This window comes from Carex rostrata, chromosome 6 (assembly GCF_964058835.1).
Source record: "Carex rostrata chromosome 6, lpCarRost1.2, whole genome shotgun sequence".
Lineage (NCBI taxonomy): Eukaryota > Viridiplantae > Streptophyta > Magnoliopsida > Poales > Cyperaceae > Carex > Carex rostrata.
Window position 1 is genome coordinate 10,233,151 of NC_135923.1, and position 18,175 is coordinate 10,251,325.

General features: G+C 36.6%; 2 protein-coding genes and 1 long non-coding RNA gene across 4 annotated transcripts; 2 read left to right on the plus strand and 1 right to left on the minus strand.

Moving 5' to 3' along the window:
- The first annotated feature begins 2,415 nt into the window (after window positions 1-2,415).
- Window positions 2,416-3,549, plus strand: LOC144555819 (uncharacterized). Its single transcript, XR_013512129.1, has 2 exons — window positions 2,416-2,674; window positions 2,887-3,549. It is a non-coding gene; the product is annotated as an uncharacterized LOC144555819 (long non-coding RNA).
- Window positions 3,550-7,608: 4,059 nt separating this feature from the next.
- Window positions 7,609-15,345, plus strand: LOC144555227 (uncharacterized). Of its 2 annotated transcripts, XM_078303487.1 has the most exons (5): window positions 7,609-8,102; window positions 8,218-8,264; window positions 8,869-9,525; window positions 10,283-11,212; window positions 12,310-15,345. In XM_078303487.1, exons 3-5 carry the CDS (start codon window positions 9,006-9,008, stop codon window positions 15,147-15,149), a joined length of 4,290 nt encoding a protein of 1,429 aa, XP_078159613.1. In that variant the 5' UTR covers window positions 7,609-8,102; window positions 8,218-8,264; window positions 8,869-9,005; the 3' UTR covers window positions 15,150-15,345. The 2 variants fall into 2 exon arrangements, with proteins under 2 accessions (XP_078159613.1, XP_078159612.1); XM_078303486.1 differs by lacking the exon at window positions 8,218-8,264 and having other exon boundaries at window positions 7,633-8,102.
- A 796-nt stretch (window positions 15,346-16,141) lies between these two features.
- On the minus strand, window positions 16,142-17,804 carry LOC144555230 (tetraspanin-6-like). The gene is made up of 4 exons (XM_078303490.1): window positions 17,224-17,804; window positions 16,867-16,946; window positions 16,519-16,761; window positions 16,142-16,339 (listed from the first exon to the last, which is right to left on the minus strand). Exons 1-4 carry the CDS (start codon window positions 17,716-17,718, stop codon window positions 16,300-16,302), a joined length of 858 nt encoding a protein of 285 aa, XP_078159616.1. The 5' UTR covers window positions 17,719-17,804; the 3' UTR covers window positions 16,142-16,299.
- Window positions 17,805-18,175: the final 371 nt, after the last annotated feature.

The window sequence follows — 18,175 nt, forward strand, 5'->3', positions numbered from 1 at the left end:
TGAATTCCTTCATTTCAAGGAATTCGGTGGTATGTTAGAATCAAAATGATCATAAATAATTTAGTAAATAAAAAATGGTAGATAATAATAAATAAAATAAAGAAAACATAGGACAGAAGAAAGATATTTTTGGAATAATTTTTATTCATGATCAATTATTAAAAATATGAATAAAAATTATATGGGTCATGAAAGAAGAAAACATAGAACAGAGAGAAGATATTCTTGAATTTTATCACTATAGGTTCACGCTAGACGGCCGCCATCTTAATGCACTTTTCTGTAACTTACTAACTGCCATTGGAAAACAAATAAGCATTTTGTATGGGTCATGTTTCATGCAACGAATGCGAAATATGAGGAACCTCCTCGTTTTTTCTGTCATTTTTCTCAAAGCTTAAATATAATATAAGTTACCTAAATCTTGTTTGAAATGCTAGAAAATGAAGAATGAATAAAGGTTAGTCAGGAGTGGCTAAACTATTTCTATAATTTTAAATTTTAATATACATAATGAAATTTAATTGAATTTTTCTTTTTTTTTACTTTTTTATAAAGTCAAGCTCCTCGTAACATGTTGAATGTTTATTTGTAGTCTACTAGTTAGAACTTTATTTTGTGATGGTGAAGACATGAGTTTAATTTCCACCAGTGGCAGAGCCAGCTTAATACAGGGGTAGGCAGTCGCCTACCCCTGGATTTTGGAATACGGTGCCAAATTTGTATATAGTTGGTTTCTATTTGGGTTTTGTCCATTTCTGGATTTGGATTTTGTCTATTCCTAGATTTGAGTTTTGCCTACTCCTAACTGAGTCAAAGCTCTCGATTAGTGAAATTGGCCGAGTCGTCGTTACAAATTTGGTAGTCTTTCATCAATTTATTTTGAAATATACCGACAAGAGGAAGGTGATTAAGAATGGTATGATAGTGGAATCACAGTAAACATTTTTTTTTTGAAAGGAATAGACTAAAATGTTTTGTAAAGTAATATACTGAAATTTAATGTAATGCATTAAGTTATTTTTATTAGGTTTAACTATTCAAAATGGACTAAATTTTAATAGAAGAGTCTTGTGAACTATGCTTCAAAGTGAAATTTAATACTTCAATATTTCAGATTAAATTTTTTATCTTAATAATTTTTCAAAAAAATCGAGTTTTCGATCTAATTTGGTTGATTTATACCGATTTTCTCGATTTTAATTCATGGTCAATTACCGATTCCACTTCCAATGAAAATATTTAATAATTTAAATAAATAATAATAATTAATTTTGCCTACCCCTGATGAAAATTTTGACTGCGCCACTGATTTCCACCTACTACATATTGAGCATTTTAAATTTCAGTTCTCCTATCAAAAAATTTAATTTTCTTCTGAATAGAGAAAAGTAGTACATTTTTTATCACTGTTATTTTTTCTGTTGAAAAATCAAAATATATTTAAAAAAAATGAAGGAAAGTTGTCCATTTTTATTTAATGTTATTTTTGCAAATTTTGACAACAAAAAAAACACAAAAAACGTAGTAACTTGAAAAATATTGCTCACATGTTATCATGATTATTTGACTCACATATTGATTGTTAAATAAACCATTTCATAGGTGAAGATATGAGTTCAATTCCCACTTACAATATGTATTTTAAATTTCAATCTCCTATCAAAGATTTGTAGTTCTGTCCTTGAATGAAAGAAAATAGTACATTTTTTGTCACTGTTATTTTATCTCTTGAAAAATAAAAATAGAAGGAAAGTTGTTCATTATTGTTTCATATTATTTTTGCAAATTTTGACCAAAAAACATAGATACTAGTAGAAAAGTATTCCTCACATGTTATCATGATTATTGGACTCACATTTTGTTAAATAGACCTTTTCATCGTGCAAGGATTTTTCATTTGAGCAAGCCCCAAGAGAAAAATTACAGATTAAAAGATGAACAACATAATAATCTGATATCTACAACAGAACACTTGGCAAAATACAAGTATCGTGATCAATCATCCCAGTCAGTAATGCGATGCCGTCAATTAACGGTATTTGTACCGATCGCACATAGCACGCAATCTATGGAAATAAATCTGCTGTGATTCTAAAGGGATCGCAGGACCCTGTTATTCAAATCCATCCATTTATCTGTCTAGAGATTCGTGCTTTAAAAATAAGTGTTATCGAGATTTGTGCATTCCAAAAAGTAGAAGGTTAGATTTGAAATCACAGGGTCCTGCGATCCCTTTAGAATCACAGCAGATTTATTTTCCGCAATCTATAACTCATTGCTGGTTGGTCTGACGAGGAAAGGAACGGAAAGAAAGTCATTGCACGCACATAGCACGCAATCTACAAAAACAAATGATGGATTCTTAGGTAACCCCATTAATTAATTAATTAATCTTACAACTCCTTAGTTTCCAGCAAATTTTTAATTTGATAAAATGGATCAGAATGGAAGCCCTCTTTCCCATCATTCTATTTTAGAAATGTTCAACTCAACAAAGATTGCATCATTTGCTTTAATTATATTTTACTCCCCGTACCTGAAATCAGAATAAAGAAATGGAATTGCAAACCTATCCCTTTCTCTCTCAAAAACCAACAGCACATGCAAATGCAATCACCACTCAATGCATCATCTCCCATGGAGCCCTCGAATGCTTGTCAACTTGACCAAGGTATATCTCATTCTTTTTTCCTCCTCCCTTTAAAAGACTACTATTACAAGATCTCCTGACAAGCCTTTCCATTATCTTATATCCTAATCAATCCTCTAATCCCCTCATCGATTATTTAATTAATTATTGGTTATGCACTAATGCACCACGGCCTTCTCTCTAGAAGCTGTGATTTTTTATTCCTTATTAAATTCTCTCTTTTTCCCTCTTAGCACGTCAGCCCTAGACAGTACGACGCTCCTTCGCCCCCGCTCCCGCCCGGCGACCGACGTCGATCCGTTTCTTGTTTGGCACGTGCGGTGTGGGCCCCAGAACTCCGGGCACGTGAGACCTGTCTGACGTGGCAATAGATATCTTCCGAACAAAATATACGGTTTCTCACTTTCTCCATTTTTTAAACTGGAGAAATCCTGTAATCAATTGAGCGGCGCGCGAGACAAACAAAAATATTCCCATCTTGTCGTGTTGTTCTTATCGCACTGGATAGATCCTGATTAATTTGTAATGGAGAGAATCGCGCAAGAATTATTTCGCGGTTGACCAGGTGCTCGAAGGAAGGATCCAGAAGCAAAGGAAAGCATGGACTGACGTAACTGCCCTTGGAATTGATTTCTCTCCTTTAAAGCGGTTCTTGTCGTAAGTGCAAGGGAACACCGAGGCCTGGTACTGGCTACTGGGTCCATCTTTTAGATTTGTTATTTTTTGGCAGTACATATTAGATCTTTTGGTTACAAAAATCCCGGTTTGGCGGGCTGTATCAAACCAGAAGACGATCATTAATTTTTTCAGGAGTTCGCAATTAAGGACTGTATCTTTTCGAACAGTACAACGAGAAAGGACTAATAATTGTAATCTAAATAAAATTTTCGAACGTATCTCTCAAGTAATTTAACAGAAAAAACTTCTAATGTTATCTAACTTTTATTTTCAACGCTAATATTCAAACATTTAAAGCTATGTTTATAACATTTTACAATGCCACTCGCAAGTATTTAAATCTCTGTCTGCAAGCATTAAAATTCTAAATATGTATAGTTTTAACTCCTAACTATTTTTATTTTCAAACCAAAAACGGAAAGATTCATTTCACCCACTTTTTTGTATTTTCTCTCTCATCATTCTCATCCATTTTCTCGATGATTCGTGATGAATTTTGCGAATATAAAAATATGAATATTTTTTATCCGATTTTTTCTTTCAAATGAGATCCATGAAGAATAACTTTCAAGTTATATTTGTGTCGTAATTTTTTTTACCACTTTAAATTTTTGTGACTTTCATTTTTTTTTAATTTTGCTTCAAAATAATTTAAATCTCTGTTCACAAGCATATAAACCTCATTAATAACACTTTAAATCTCTAGAATAAAACATATAAATCTCATGTACAAAAAATTAAAACCTCAACAATGACATTTCAAAGCATATAAACCTCAACAATAACACTGCATTTACAAATCATAAAACCTCGTGTACAAAGAATTAAAACCTCAACAATAACATTTTAAAGCATATAAACCTCAACAATAACACTGCATTTATAAAGTATATAAGAATAATTATAACAAGCCCCTCACCCCTGTCCCCCCATTTATCCTTGCACTCTCTCACTTCCTTAACTGTCATATCCCCTCACTTATTTGGCTAAAAATTTCCATTTATCCCCGCATTAAATTAGAGTCATTTAATACCAATTCCCGCATTAATTATGCTTTCCTCTAATAACAATTCCCGCATTAATTATTCCTTTAAAAATAATTTCCGCATTAATTATACTGTTATCTAATAACAATCCCCGTTAATAAATGTTTATTTGTTATTTCTGAGAAGTATTTATCCATGTAACATAAAGTATTTATCCATGTAACATAAAGTATTTATCCATATAACATAAAGTATTTATCATTATGTATGAGAATATTTATCATTGATGTTTACTGTAAGTTGCAATTATGTTTGAGAAATATTTATCTATGTAACATAAAATATTTATCCTTATACATGAGAATATTTATCATTATGTCTAAGAGTATTTATCACTGATGTTTTACTGTAAGTGCAATTATGTTTGAGAAATATTTATCTATGTAACATAAAATATTTATCTTTGTAACATAGAGTATTTATCCATGTAACATAGAGTATTTATCATTATGTCTTAGAGTATTTATCATTGATGTTTTTACTGAAAATTGAAATTATGTCTGAGAAGTATTTATCTATGTAACATAAAGTATTTATCATTATGTGTGAGAAGTATTTATCATTGGGTGAGGGGATTGTTTATTTAATGGTCCCCAATTGTGCGGGGACAATAAAAAAAAAAAAAAATTTGTGCGGGGATAACTGACAAGTATTTATGAGGGGATTGTTTATTTAATGGTCCCCAGTTGTGCGGGGACAATTCAAAAAAAAAAAGAAATTTTGTGTGGGGACAATTAATGGATTGATTTATTCAGTCATAAATAGAGATCATTGTATAGGGATTAATACTTTGCAAATTCAAGATAAATACTTTGATGCTTCAAGTTAAATACTAACATTTTTTGCGGAGTATTAATGATTGAGCGGTCCCCCCATGACTTTTTTGGCAGTTAGTGCGGGGTTTTTTGCGGGGATAGACCTGCGGGGATTGTTATCATGATCCAGTATATAAACCCCATGTACAAAGCCTTTGAAAATTTTAATGGTTGTAGACTGAGATATAAAAACTTGAAAATTTAAAGTGCTCATAAGTTTTATATTGAAAAAAATAAATGACTTTAAAATTACTCAAAAATATTTCTTCATTGATCTTATTTGAAAAATAAAATCGAATAGAAAACGCTCGTATTTTTAGATTCGTAAAATTTATCACCGATCATCGGAAAAATAAATTATAATGATCAAAGAAAAAATTAAAAAAAGTGGGTGAAAGTAAATCTTTCTGTTTTTGGCTTGAAGACAAAAGTAGTTAGGAGTTAAAACTATGCAGATTTAAAATTTTCATGCTTTCAGACAGATGTTTACATGCCTACGAGTAGCATTGTAAAATGTTATAAACATAGTTTTAAATGTTTTGATATTTGTGCTGGAAATGAAAGTTATACAACATTGAAAGTTTTTTCTGTTAAACTATTTGGGGGACGCGCTCGGGTATAATAGTTCGAGATACCATAACATTTCTCATTATTATAATCATCCGAACCCTCGCCTCTAAATATGTGTATAACAAGAAAATGTCAAGATTACAAATGTATAATATAGAATTCACTCTGTTTAATGTTACTTAGCATAAAATTCTAACAATTTTAAATGTGACCTCGTCAAATATATAATATCCTGTATTTTATTTTAAATGTGATTTTCAATACATGAATCGAAAAGTACATCAAATATTGCGATTACATAAATACTTGGTAGTTTTTTTTAAATTATACAATGGACGATCAAACTAGTAATTACCGATTTTTTTATATATATCCAAGAATTAAATCAAATTACAAAAAATAACCGAAGCACCGTTGAATTTCGATTATTACCCAATCCGGTTATCCAATAACCGGATTTGATAGAAATGTCCGGTTACTCACTCCCCGGACTCAAAATGCACAAATCCGGTTAATGGTTAACCGGATTTGTGCATTTTGCCTTTTTTTTTTTTGAAAACAGAATTTTTTTATTTTTTATATTAAAATATTAGAAATATTGAATATATTTCTTTGAAAATAGATAGAATACAATATAATTTGATTTATTAGAAAGACTGCAACAAATAACCTGGATCAATATTTTTCAGATCGGATTTTTCGCGGCTGTAAGAAAAATTAATATATTTCTTTATGTGTTATTGGAAAAAAATAAAAATAATTAGATTCTGAGTTATTGATCCCGGTTCAAAAGTCACTTCTAGGTAATCCATAAAATATTGTGACCGTTCTAGTACATTTAATTTATAAAAAGTTGTATCTATTTTGAGAATTCTTTTTGAAAAACAATAATTAAATAAATTAAATTTTTTGATTTTTTGATTTTTTTAAAAAATAGATACAACTTTTTATAAATTAAATGTACTAGAAGGATCACAATATTTTCTGAATTACTTAGAAGTGACTTTTGAACCGGGATCAATAACTCAGAATCTAATTATTTTTATTTTTTTCCAATAACACATAAAGAAATATATTAATTTTTCTTACAGCCGCGAAAAATCCGATTTGAAAAATATTGATCCGGGTTATTTGTTGCAGTCTTTCTAATAAATAAAATTATATTGTATTCTATCTATTTTTAAAGAAATATATTCAATATTTATAATATTTTAATACAAAAAATAAAAAAAATAAAAAATTTCTGTTTTCAAAAAAAAGAAAAAGAAAAAAGAAGCAAAATGCACAAATCCGGTTAACCATTAACCGGATTTGTGCATTTTGAATCCGGAGAGTGGATAACCGAACATTTCTATCAAATCCGGTTATTGGATAACCGGATTGGGTAATAATCGAAATTCAACGGTGCTTCAGTTATTTTTTGTAATTTGATTTAATTTTTGGATATATATAAAAAAATCGGTAGTAATTATAATGGAGATAAAAATAGAAAGAGCGATATAAGAGAATGGAGACTAAAGTCTAAAATAGTGTCAATAAGGCATGCTAACGTTCATATTATTTGATATTTTAAATGTTTGAAAATATTATCTTTTAATAGCTATTATTATAATGTTTTAGCAAAAATAATATTATTTTTTTGAAAGTGTGTCTTAACGTGTCGTGGCTTGCGAGTTGCGACTGCATGTCGAATTGTCGATTCTAAAGTCTAAAGTTTGAACCTTCTCCCTTGTAACAAATACGAATTTGAAGAAATAAAAGGACAGGGGTGCAAAGTGCGTTATTTATTAGTTAAGCGGACGTGAGAGGGGGATTGAAATGGAGTTAATGGCGCCTGCGGCGGGGCATTGAAATCCAGGCTGTGGTCTGTGGGGGCAAAGCAAAGCGCAATCCATCTCACCTCCCTTTTTTCCCTCTCACGTTTACCCTCTCTCCCTCCTCTCTCTCTCTGCTCCCCGCACCCAACCCAACTCTACACCTAAACTAGATAAGGCTGAGAAATTGAACGAGAAAGAAAGCCCCGATTTCCTCTTCCCTTCCACCGCTTTCTTCCCAGAGAAAAACCAGAAATTCCAGAGGGGAATTAGTAAGGAGACGACGCAGCAGCGACTAGTGAGGGGCATAGATGCCCTTTGGAGAACCGAAGTTTGATGCGTTCGGAACAGCCTACACCTCCTCCTCCGTGGGAGAGAAAGGAGAGAGAGCTCGAGAGAGGTGGGTCAGGCTCCGGCTACGGTGATGCCCCACTCGGCGCCTCCGCCTCCGCCACAACCCCTCGATGGAGGGACCTGCGCTTTGGTGGCCCAGTGGTACGTGACTCACATCGCGGACCCCCCTCAGGTACAGATCTGGGCTAATTTGGTCTTTGCTTTGATTTTCTAGGCGTTTTAGCTTTTGCACCATATTCAAGTGGAATTTATCGAGTTACCCGTGCAAAACTGGTTTTTGCCTGTAGGGAGTGACAGAGTGTGGTTCATTCGGTGTGCCGTGGTGGTTTTATCCGTATGTGTTCGTGTTCTTTTATTATTATTATTTTTTTGTTTTTGGGATATATACTTTTTTTCGAAGTTCTTTCTATTGTTAATTTTGGGTGGGTTGGGTTGTTGGTTTGATTAAGAAAAGGGCGGGGGGGGGGGGGGGGGGTGGGGGGGGGGGGGAGAATTACCTCAGAACCTTTAGTTTAGTTTTTTTACTCCAATGGTAATTTTAGCTTAAGGTTTTTGAAAGGGACAAATTTCTATATTCTGGGTATTTGCTGATCTTTAGCGCGTTCATGTGATACTTCATTATTAATTTTTGTTTTGCATAGAAAAAGTGAAGGATTCATTTAGGGAAATTTAGAGAAGACCCCTTTGAGAAATGTGAAGGTCGCTCTTAATTGCCAAAACCACTCTCAATATTATACCATCGCTTAACAAGCTTTTTATTTTTCAATAAAAAGGAAATCTTAACCATTTCCATACTGTAATTGTCCCTTTCTTGATTAGATACAAACATCACAAACTGTCCAAAAAGAAAGGAATGGAATTTATAAACAAGGTCATTAAAACAGTCAAATTGAACGGTAAAATTAGGCATTCTAATGCCGTTGTATTTTCTGTTAAAGGTCACAACAGGATATACCAAGAAGATTCCCCATCCCATTCTGACCGGCTTTACACTGAGGATGAAAGAAGATATGGAAGGGACAACCGCAACCCGTTCAGACGTTCTCCTATTTTAAATGCTCCCTCAAATGGCCCTATGCGTCCTTCACATGATACCTCAATTGTTACAGCTGCTAGATCACTCACTGCCCCTGTTTCAACCACACCAACAACACAACCTTCTTCAAAAGACCTCACTGACAGCAGGGGCCACTCACTGGTACCGTTATCATGGAAACCACTCAAGTGGGTCCGCCCCATGAGTAGTGTACCGTCAGCAAAGGAAGAGACAACCCTGAAGGTTTTGGTGCCCCCAATGAAGGAAGCACCAGTCGCATCCCCTGTTACTTCCCCTTTGGTTGGGGATGAGAATGGGGCTCTTAGAAAGAGGGCACGGCTTGGGTGGGGCCAGGGATTGGCTAAGTATGAGAAGCAGAAAGTGCAAGGGTCTGTTGATTCATCTGGCACAAGGTCTGGTGGGCCTGGCGATGCAGGCAGTAGTGGGGCTGTTGATGTGGGTGTCAGTGGGGCTGGTGATGCTGGCATCAGTGGGCCCATGACAGCTGCCAGTTGTCCTTCTCCTGTAACTCCTCTATCTGCCACTAGTCGTCCTCCTGGTAAGACTTGATTTTATGATTCCATGCACTTGTTGGCTCAGACTTACTTTATTATTTTCCTTTAAAAATGGTTGTTTGGATATAAAGGGGTAAACTACTAGAAAGTGACTTGGTCAAGCTTGGTACGCTTTGTGCTGCCCATGATCAGGATTCAGTTTTTCTTGACCATGCTTTAATAATTTGTATCCTACACAATATAATGATTATTTTAAGTCAGTTGTTGTTGGGCTCACATTTTAGTATAAAACAGTTTTGTCTTCCATTTTTTGGGTACTATTGGATATCATTACTAAAGGGAAGTTTTCTAGAACTTAGTGATCGGCTTTTGTGGTCTATACTATGGACAAAATTACTAAAGAATACTACTCTAGAGTTATGCAAGAGAATACTTCTCTAGAGTTATGCAAGCAAGTTTCAGATAATTTAAATTTGGGTCTCTGTAAATCATTAAACTATTAAAAATTGCATCATAAATGCTTATGAGAGGCTTCCTTACCTTTATAATTTGCAGGGTAAAATTAATTCCTTGGCCATTTTTGGTAGTAATTTGGCCAATGTGCTTGGTGCTTATTTCTTAGTTACATCTTGTTATGACATGAAATATGTTATTCTTATCTCATGATCGCAAGATATTACTACTATTATTCTATCTGTGACTGCTATCATTTTGGTATGATTCTCTAGCAAACATTTTGCCACTAGTTCTTCTTCAACCTTGGAACATTATATATCAATTAATCAACCTTTTTTTTTTCAGCTGTTCCTGCTGAAAAGAGATGTACAGCTATGGCAAACACTGATGGAAACACCTCTCACCAAAATGTGGCTGAACCAGACACTAGGCCGTGCTCGAAAGATTTGCATATCAAATTAGATTTCTCTGTCAACTCCGTCGGTTCCCTTAGCACTCTTCTTGCCAACCTTCTACAGCCAGAGGATGCTTGCACAGGTGATTCAACTTTTATGAACAAGGTCTCAATGCTAAAGGTGGATATATCAAAAGAACTAGAAAAAACTGAAAGTGAAATTGATTCACTCGAGCTTGAGTTCAAGTCCTTGAATTCTGGAACCAAACCCATTAAAGCCCATGAAGCTCAGGCCCCATTTCCCACTGAGAAAATGTCAGAACCTTGTTCAGGGGCTACCAAAGATTGTAATAAATTAGTTACTGAGGAGCTGGTAGGTTGTTTAGAAAAGCAAGAAGACATGCTAGTAGATTTGAAAATCGAAGATTATGAATGCCAGGAAATTGGTATGTTTAGTGATGAGCCAAGCACTAGCAAGGATAATGATAATAATCTGGCACTTGTTGAGACTAAAGGGAGTAACCTTATACATTCAATTGTTGCTGCTAACAAGGATACCGCAGAACTAGCGGCACATTTTATTGGAATTTCCCCAAATGAGGTTGATGTATGGGAGTCAGTTAAGGTAGCTTGCAGTAGAACAGACAATCTGAGAATAAAAAAGAAGTTAGCAGTGCGCAAGAGGCAGATGAAATTCAAGGAGCAAGTGCTTGCGCTGAAATTCATGGCGCTTAAACAACTGTGGAAGGAGGATGTGAGATTGTTTAATATTAAGAATAATTTCACCAAGTCTGGGAAACGTGCGTCTTTGAGCAGCTTTCCCCTGCAGTGCTCATCCCAGAAGCCGCGTTCTTCTGTTCGTGCACGACTCTCATCACCTGGTTTGTCTCTACCTTTACCCCCTCCCTCTTCTTTCCTCTTTCATACGAGTTCAATTTATAGTATGTATTTCAACTAAGTTATGCTAGTGTTACTTTGTAATTATTGAGATGATTCCTTGTTGGTGAATGTGCTTGTTATAATTGGATGAACAATTACTTTCTTAGATTGGGTACATGTTGGTTCCTGCACCCAGTTTATTCAAATCAACCAAATTTTTTTACTAACATCTGCATAAGTGTTTCCTTAATTATTTTTTCTTAGATGGGTTCTAATTTTAGAACTAGTGCATAATAGCCATAGCAACCATACAGTGGCTGCAGTGTAGAGAGAGATTCATTTCTGAACCAATCATCAGTACTGGTAATGTATATGTGAGATATGATGTTGCATTAGTCACTCAATAGGAAGGTTGGTACCAAGCCTGAGAAGCTTAGCGCATGTTAACTTCTGACAGTGCTTAAGGCATGCTTATTAGGATGCATTCAATTTGTAAACAGTACCTGATTCTTGCATGGTGATTAGCATGGTAATGTATATGTGAGATATGATGTTGCATTTGTTACTAATGGGCTTTTCTTCTTGTTGCTTGATTTTGAAAACTCTTGTCCTGGTGATTAACATGATTGCATGTTATTTTTTTTGCTTTATTTTTTTGGAGTAGAAAATAACTGCCCTCTAATCAGCAGGGTTGGATTTATTTTCTACGGTAAAACTTCAGCTGCCTTTTTCTTTTGTTTGGGAGGTGACCTAATTTATCTTTATTCATATCTCTACAATGAATGAAGACCAAATTCCATAATCTCCGCAATTTACCAATGGCTATACGTCCTTTTGTGATTAATAGTTTAATAGTAAGGGTATGAATGTACTTATTTGGAGATTTATAATGAAAACCAAGTTCCAACAGATAATCAAATTCAAATGCAAATTGAAAGCTTGTGTATAGTTGTTTCTTGCATTAGTGTGATTGTTCACCTTTCTTGGATAGATGTTTTGTCTGAACTGAGAGTACAGATTGTATGTGAGGCTGAGTTTCTTGCAGTAAATAACATCTCCTATCTTAATATATTAATGTAATCCTCGTTTCTCTTTGCAGATGATAATTCAACTTTTGCTCCTTCCACTGATGTAGTAGAATATTCAAGCAAGGTGCTGTCGAGTTCTCAGATCAAGCAATATAGAAGCCATCAAAAGATGCCTTCATTGATCATAGACAGCAAAGAGAAGGAGAACAGTCGGTTTCCCACAAAAAACGGTCTCATTGAGGATCCTGTTTCCTTTCAACGTGACCGGTCTATGATAAACCCGTGGAACCCAGAAGAAAAGGAGGTTTTTATGGAGATGCTTGCCACCTTTGGCAAGGACTTTACCAAAATCTCCTCTTTCCTTGACCACAAAACAACTGCAGACTGTGTCGAGTTCTACTACAAGAACCACAAATCAGAGAGCTTTGCTGAGGTGAAGAAACGCCTCTTGATGAAAAAGAAGGAATCACAACTGAAGTTGCAGCAGCTGGCACAATCCAGTACATTCCTTATGGCGACCAGTCGAAAGTGGAGCCGAGAATCGAATGCAGCTGCACTCGATATACTTGGGGCTGTGTCAGTGGTTGCAGCATACAATCAAACCACTGGCTCGAGAGGCAAACAGAAGGTTTTTGGTAGCAAGTCTCGAGGAAATCACAGTGCAGCTGGCAAGAAGGAATCTGCAGGGGCTAATGTGCCATCAAGTATAGGCCGTGCTGTCTCCTCCTCTGAGGCAATGAGCTCTTGTGTAACTACTTCCACTGACCCTACAGGTAAAACAAGTCATGTTCGAGCAGTGGGTGAAGAGGATGCATTCTCTGAGGAGAGCTGTGGTGGTGAGCTGGTCTCTGCCGATTGGACTGATGAAGAGAAAGCTCTTTTTGTTCAAGAGTACAACACCCATGGCAAAGATTTTTTAAAGATTTCACACCGTCTTGGTACAAGGTCAAGGGACCAGTGCAAGGTGTTCTTCTGCAAGGCCCAGAAATCTCTCGGGCTGGATTTTGCCAATCACAGCGAAGACAATGGTGATGCCAGAGGCACACTGCCGGGAAATGGTGATAACAATGGTGGGAGGAGCGATACTGATGATGGGGCGGCTGAGATAGATTCTGGGATTTGTAGTACACAATCTTGTTCTAAGGCAGCTGGTGACATGGCCATGACCAGTGAGGCAGGTGCAGAACCTGAAAATGAAAATGCAAATGATGGAACCAGTGAACAGGAAGCTATTGGTGATGTGGTGAATTCTGAGACGTATAATTGTTTTCCTGGAAAACAAGAAACTATTAGTGATGGTTGTACTGATCTTAATGAAAAGCCGGTGCTTAAAGAAGGAAAGATTGGGTCTGAGCCTCTATTGAATGAAATTCAAAATGCGAGTTTGACTTGCTGTGAGAAGGAATCTTTACCTGAAATTAAGGAGAAGATAATTCTGGAAATTATGGTGGAGCAGAGTAGAACGGAGTGTGCTGAGGCTAGTTATGTTCCTGCTTTGCATTCAACTGGTACTTGTAGTACTGTCCAGCGTGAGGATGTAAGCAAGAGGCCCATTGATACGTTAAACGAAAGAGTGAGTTCAGCTCATGCTAGTGTGCTGCTTCATCAGACTGGTACAGCAAGGAGCAGAAGACGTGCCAGCATTGATCTTGGTGCAAGTAGCAGTGTGATATCATTTGCATCAGATTCAGTTGCAAGTGAGAGCTTACTTTCGAAGTCAGCATTTGGCACCGTTTATCCTTCTCAGGTTCCGTTAAAAAGTCTTCCTGTTACGTTGAAAGAAAACAATGCCAGTAACCGATCAGTACACTTTGGCTCTGCACCCAGCTCCTCCTGCCCATCTGGTTCTTTTTGTTTCAACCCACATGGTTTATCTCAGACAACTTTGAATTTTGAAGAGCATTTGAATAAGCCTCATCACAACGCGCCAGCAACTGACAACTCGTTGCAACAGTACATGCAGAAAAAGAACCCCTCAGTGAATCAAAGCAATCAGTCATCACATTTTCTCAAAGGTTATCCGCTGCAAATGCCAAATCACAAGCGAGTAAAGAATGAAACTGATCTTTTTGGCCAAATGAAAAGAAATGAATTTTCTCAGCCAAACCAGTTCTTTGGGTTGAATGCATCTAATGCCAGATACAGTCAGGTAATTGAGATTTTAACGACCCAGAAAAGAGATGACAAGTGCGAGTTTTCAGGGCGTCCTGCTTCTCAGCCAGTGTGCTCTACTGAGAATGATGCACCTTGCCGGACGGGTGATGTGAAGTTGTTTGGCAAAATCCTCACTCAATCCTCATCTGAAAAGGTGTGCACGAGGCCTCCTTCACCTAAGCCTAATCCCAAGGAGTCTTCCTCGGGCATGCAAAACGGGTCTATTATAAGTGTGCCCAATGGTCATTCTTTTAGTACACCTTTGTTTTCTAAGCCAGTTGGTGCCAGTGCTGGCAATCACTTGGGGTTGGATACGTTACCAGTACCAAGCCATGGTTTTTGGGACAGGGACAGTATACAACCTGGTTTCCCATCCTTGCCGGAGTCGGCTCGTATGATGGCTAAGTACCAAGATTCCCTCGCAGGAGCCTTGCCATTTTACCCTGGTAAAGATGGTAGCAGCTCAAATGTTCATGTTAATTTATCAAACTACCAGCAGCCGCGTATGCAACAGCTGGCTTCAAATGGCGGGAGAGTTGATGGTTTCAGCATGACGGTACCAAAGAGAAATGGAGTTGAGGTGGTTCAACAGTTTGCACCGAGTATGGTTGGGCCTGGTGCTGGTTTGATCAGAGCTGGTGGTGTTGTTTCTGACCCGGTAGTGGCTCTCAGAATGCATTATGCCTCAAATGCCACTGTTTGTAGTACTAGTAGTAATGGTAGTGGCATGGAAGCATGGAGTGATGTAGGGAGGTAGCTGTTAGCTGTTAGTGGTGTTTTCTTAACACCCTCTGTAATATATTTAGTTTTTCTATTTTTGGGGTTTTTATCCTTTTTGGTTATTATTTTTTTCCTTGTAACTTTTAATGAAATTGACAAACAACTGGAAAAAAAAAATTCTCTCCAGTTCATACTGTTAGGCCTGGAAAGTAGTACATTGTTGTAGTTACTCTTTATGTTGCGATAATCTTTTCACCTTCACCTAATATTGAGGGTGTATTTCAGATTTACGCATCTAATGCTCTCGTAGCCTGACATCGTCATTCACTTGTATACTTGAAAATTTGAAGCAGCTTATTGATATCTGAAAGGCTCTTCTCTAAACGAAGCGTGAAGGGTTGAGGATTGCAAACAACAGATCTAAGGTTGGAGTGCATGTGATGAAAGAAAATAGGCAGGAGAAATTTGCATCGCCTGTCGGACTCAAATTTGAGTACAATGGGTTCCTCTAATGTTTGTTTGGTCCGTGCATGTTAGATTGGTACGAATCCTGAAGTGAATGAGCACAGGTATTGAATCTGCACAAATCTTAAAGCAGATTTGACGGTAGAGGAACTCATTGGACTCAAATTTGAGCATCGGATGCAATCTGTCCCCCGAAATAAGCATTTGTTGCATCCATGGTTAACCCTATTTTGATGTAAAATTTGTTCATTCAAAGGTGTTGGTGCCCAACGGTCCTTTTACTTTGTAGGAATTGCTCGTGGTTCATTCAAAGGTGCTGATACCATGTCTGATATTTTTCTAGGCGCGCTGGTTAAAATTTACCTGCGTTGGCTGCAGGATAGGGGAACTTTGAAATTTGAACTATAAAATTCAGCTACTATCAAATTATATCAGAGAATACTAGTTTGATGGAGCGTATATCAGAACAATTTAGAGTTTAGTCGCAAATGTTAAATCTTTTTATCTGAAAGAACCAGGTTAATGTGAAATTTCGAGTCGGCCAAGATGGCATAAGACATGGTAGAGCGCTTATGTAGAACTATATATGTTGGATAACTTAATTGATAGTACAGGGTAGTCTTTCATATTTACAGAGATATACTATTCAATGCACAACTTATTACACAGCTAAATTCGTAAATAGGGAAATTCATGCCGCGAGACATAAAATGTCATAGTAGCTAGTAGAGGTCCTCTCTTCTGTCCCTTATCCACCTCAACCTACAAAATCAATAAAATAGAAATGTGAAGAAGCAGAAAAGAGAATAATTACATGACAATTTACTGTAACAAAGGTAAATTTGACCGCCATCCTACAATTTTAATTGTGTAAGCTTAATAAATTGATGGTAAAATATAATCAGAAAATATAGTAGGACAAAAGATGAGAAAGAACAAACCAGTGATAGTCCCAACGGGGATGAATTTTAGACATGGTAGCATGGGTGCTATGCGGGTACTCCGACTCAGCACGGCGCACGTTTCTAAAGGCGCAACAGCCGATTGCATAAACAGCCATTAGAAAAACGACCACGACAATGTTAAGTACTGATATGTTATGCCAATCTCTTCTCACTTGTTCTAGTACCCCTGCCTTACATGAATTGCACCGGTAGCACAACAAACCGGAATCATTGCTCCACCTACAATATTTTAATTTTTCAAGTGCATATGGTATTTGGTCAGGACTTGAGAATAAAGGGGATAAAGTTGAGAATTGCAGAGATATAACTGGGATGAGACCCAACCTGTAGCAATCTTCATCGAAGACGACCATGGTACCAACAATATTATATGCGCATGATGTTGGTGGTTTGCAACAGCCAGACTGCAAGAGAACGAGTGATATTGAATTTCAAGGTGAAAATATTTACATTAATAAAGCAACACAATAAGATTTAAAATAGATTAATTAAAAATTGCACGGGTTGAGAGAGCTCACTACACAACCTTAAGACTACGAGTACCTCAAATCAGAGGTGTGGCATTTACATCTGGTACGATAATTGTTGGAAGAAACAGAGGGGCGTTTTGAGAAAAAAAAAAAAGAGAAGAAGAAAAACAAAACTTGCTTATTAACCAACTGATGCTTGGTCACTTGGTACCTGGACTGGCGTGAGATCTCTTTGAAGAAAATCCACCGGTGACCAGAACTGCACATCAGCGCATGCCTTAGAGCCAACAATGCACCCGAGAGCCATATTCCAATATTCCTTCTGCTCTATCTTATGTCTCAACCACCCCGAGTAATCCCCTAACCGATATTCTCTATACTCTCTTCCAGGTACCTCATGGCCACCACCTCCAGTTGTGACGGCTAATCCAAAAATGGCAAGAATCAACAACGCTAGAATGAGCAAGAACATGAAGAAGAGGTAGAGCCATAGAGCAAAAGCTATGTGAAAGCACGAGCCGACGAAGCCGGCAAGGGAGACTAGAAGGATGATGAAGCCGATGACAGTGACTGGGGTCTGGAGAGAGGTGGTGCAGAGAGAGGAGGAAGAGTGTGTCATCCATAGACCCGCACCGATTAGCGGTATGGATGAAAGGAGGGTTAGAAGATTTAGATATCCTAGTGTTGTATTGCTGAAGCGGTACATGTTTTTTGGTACCTTACAACTGAGAAAACCTGTCTTGTGTCTCTCTTTCTAATCTCAATGTGTCTCGTTGTTGTCTTCTTCTTTTCTTTTTTAGTTTTTGGCTACTTGCTTGGTAAGGACTGTGAAGTGGAGAATATGTGCTTGGGAACTTTTATTGGAATTGATTCTGATCAAATTGATACTGGAATTGGTTCTAAATTGATTAGTGACATTTATATTTTATCAAAAGATAATCAAATTGACAAGTGAATAAAATATAATAAATGAATATCAGGATTAAAAGCATGATCCACATAACATTATATCTCTTGCTGAATTATTTATTCCAGTAATTAACGACAAGTTCTATACGTTTCCTTTTAGGCAAGGAGATTTGAGAAAAAGCAGCAGTTTCTCAGCTGAGTGGCGAATAAGAATTTTTTTGTCTGAAGACAATTAACTATCTTTTAGACTAGAG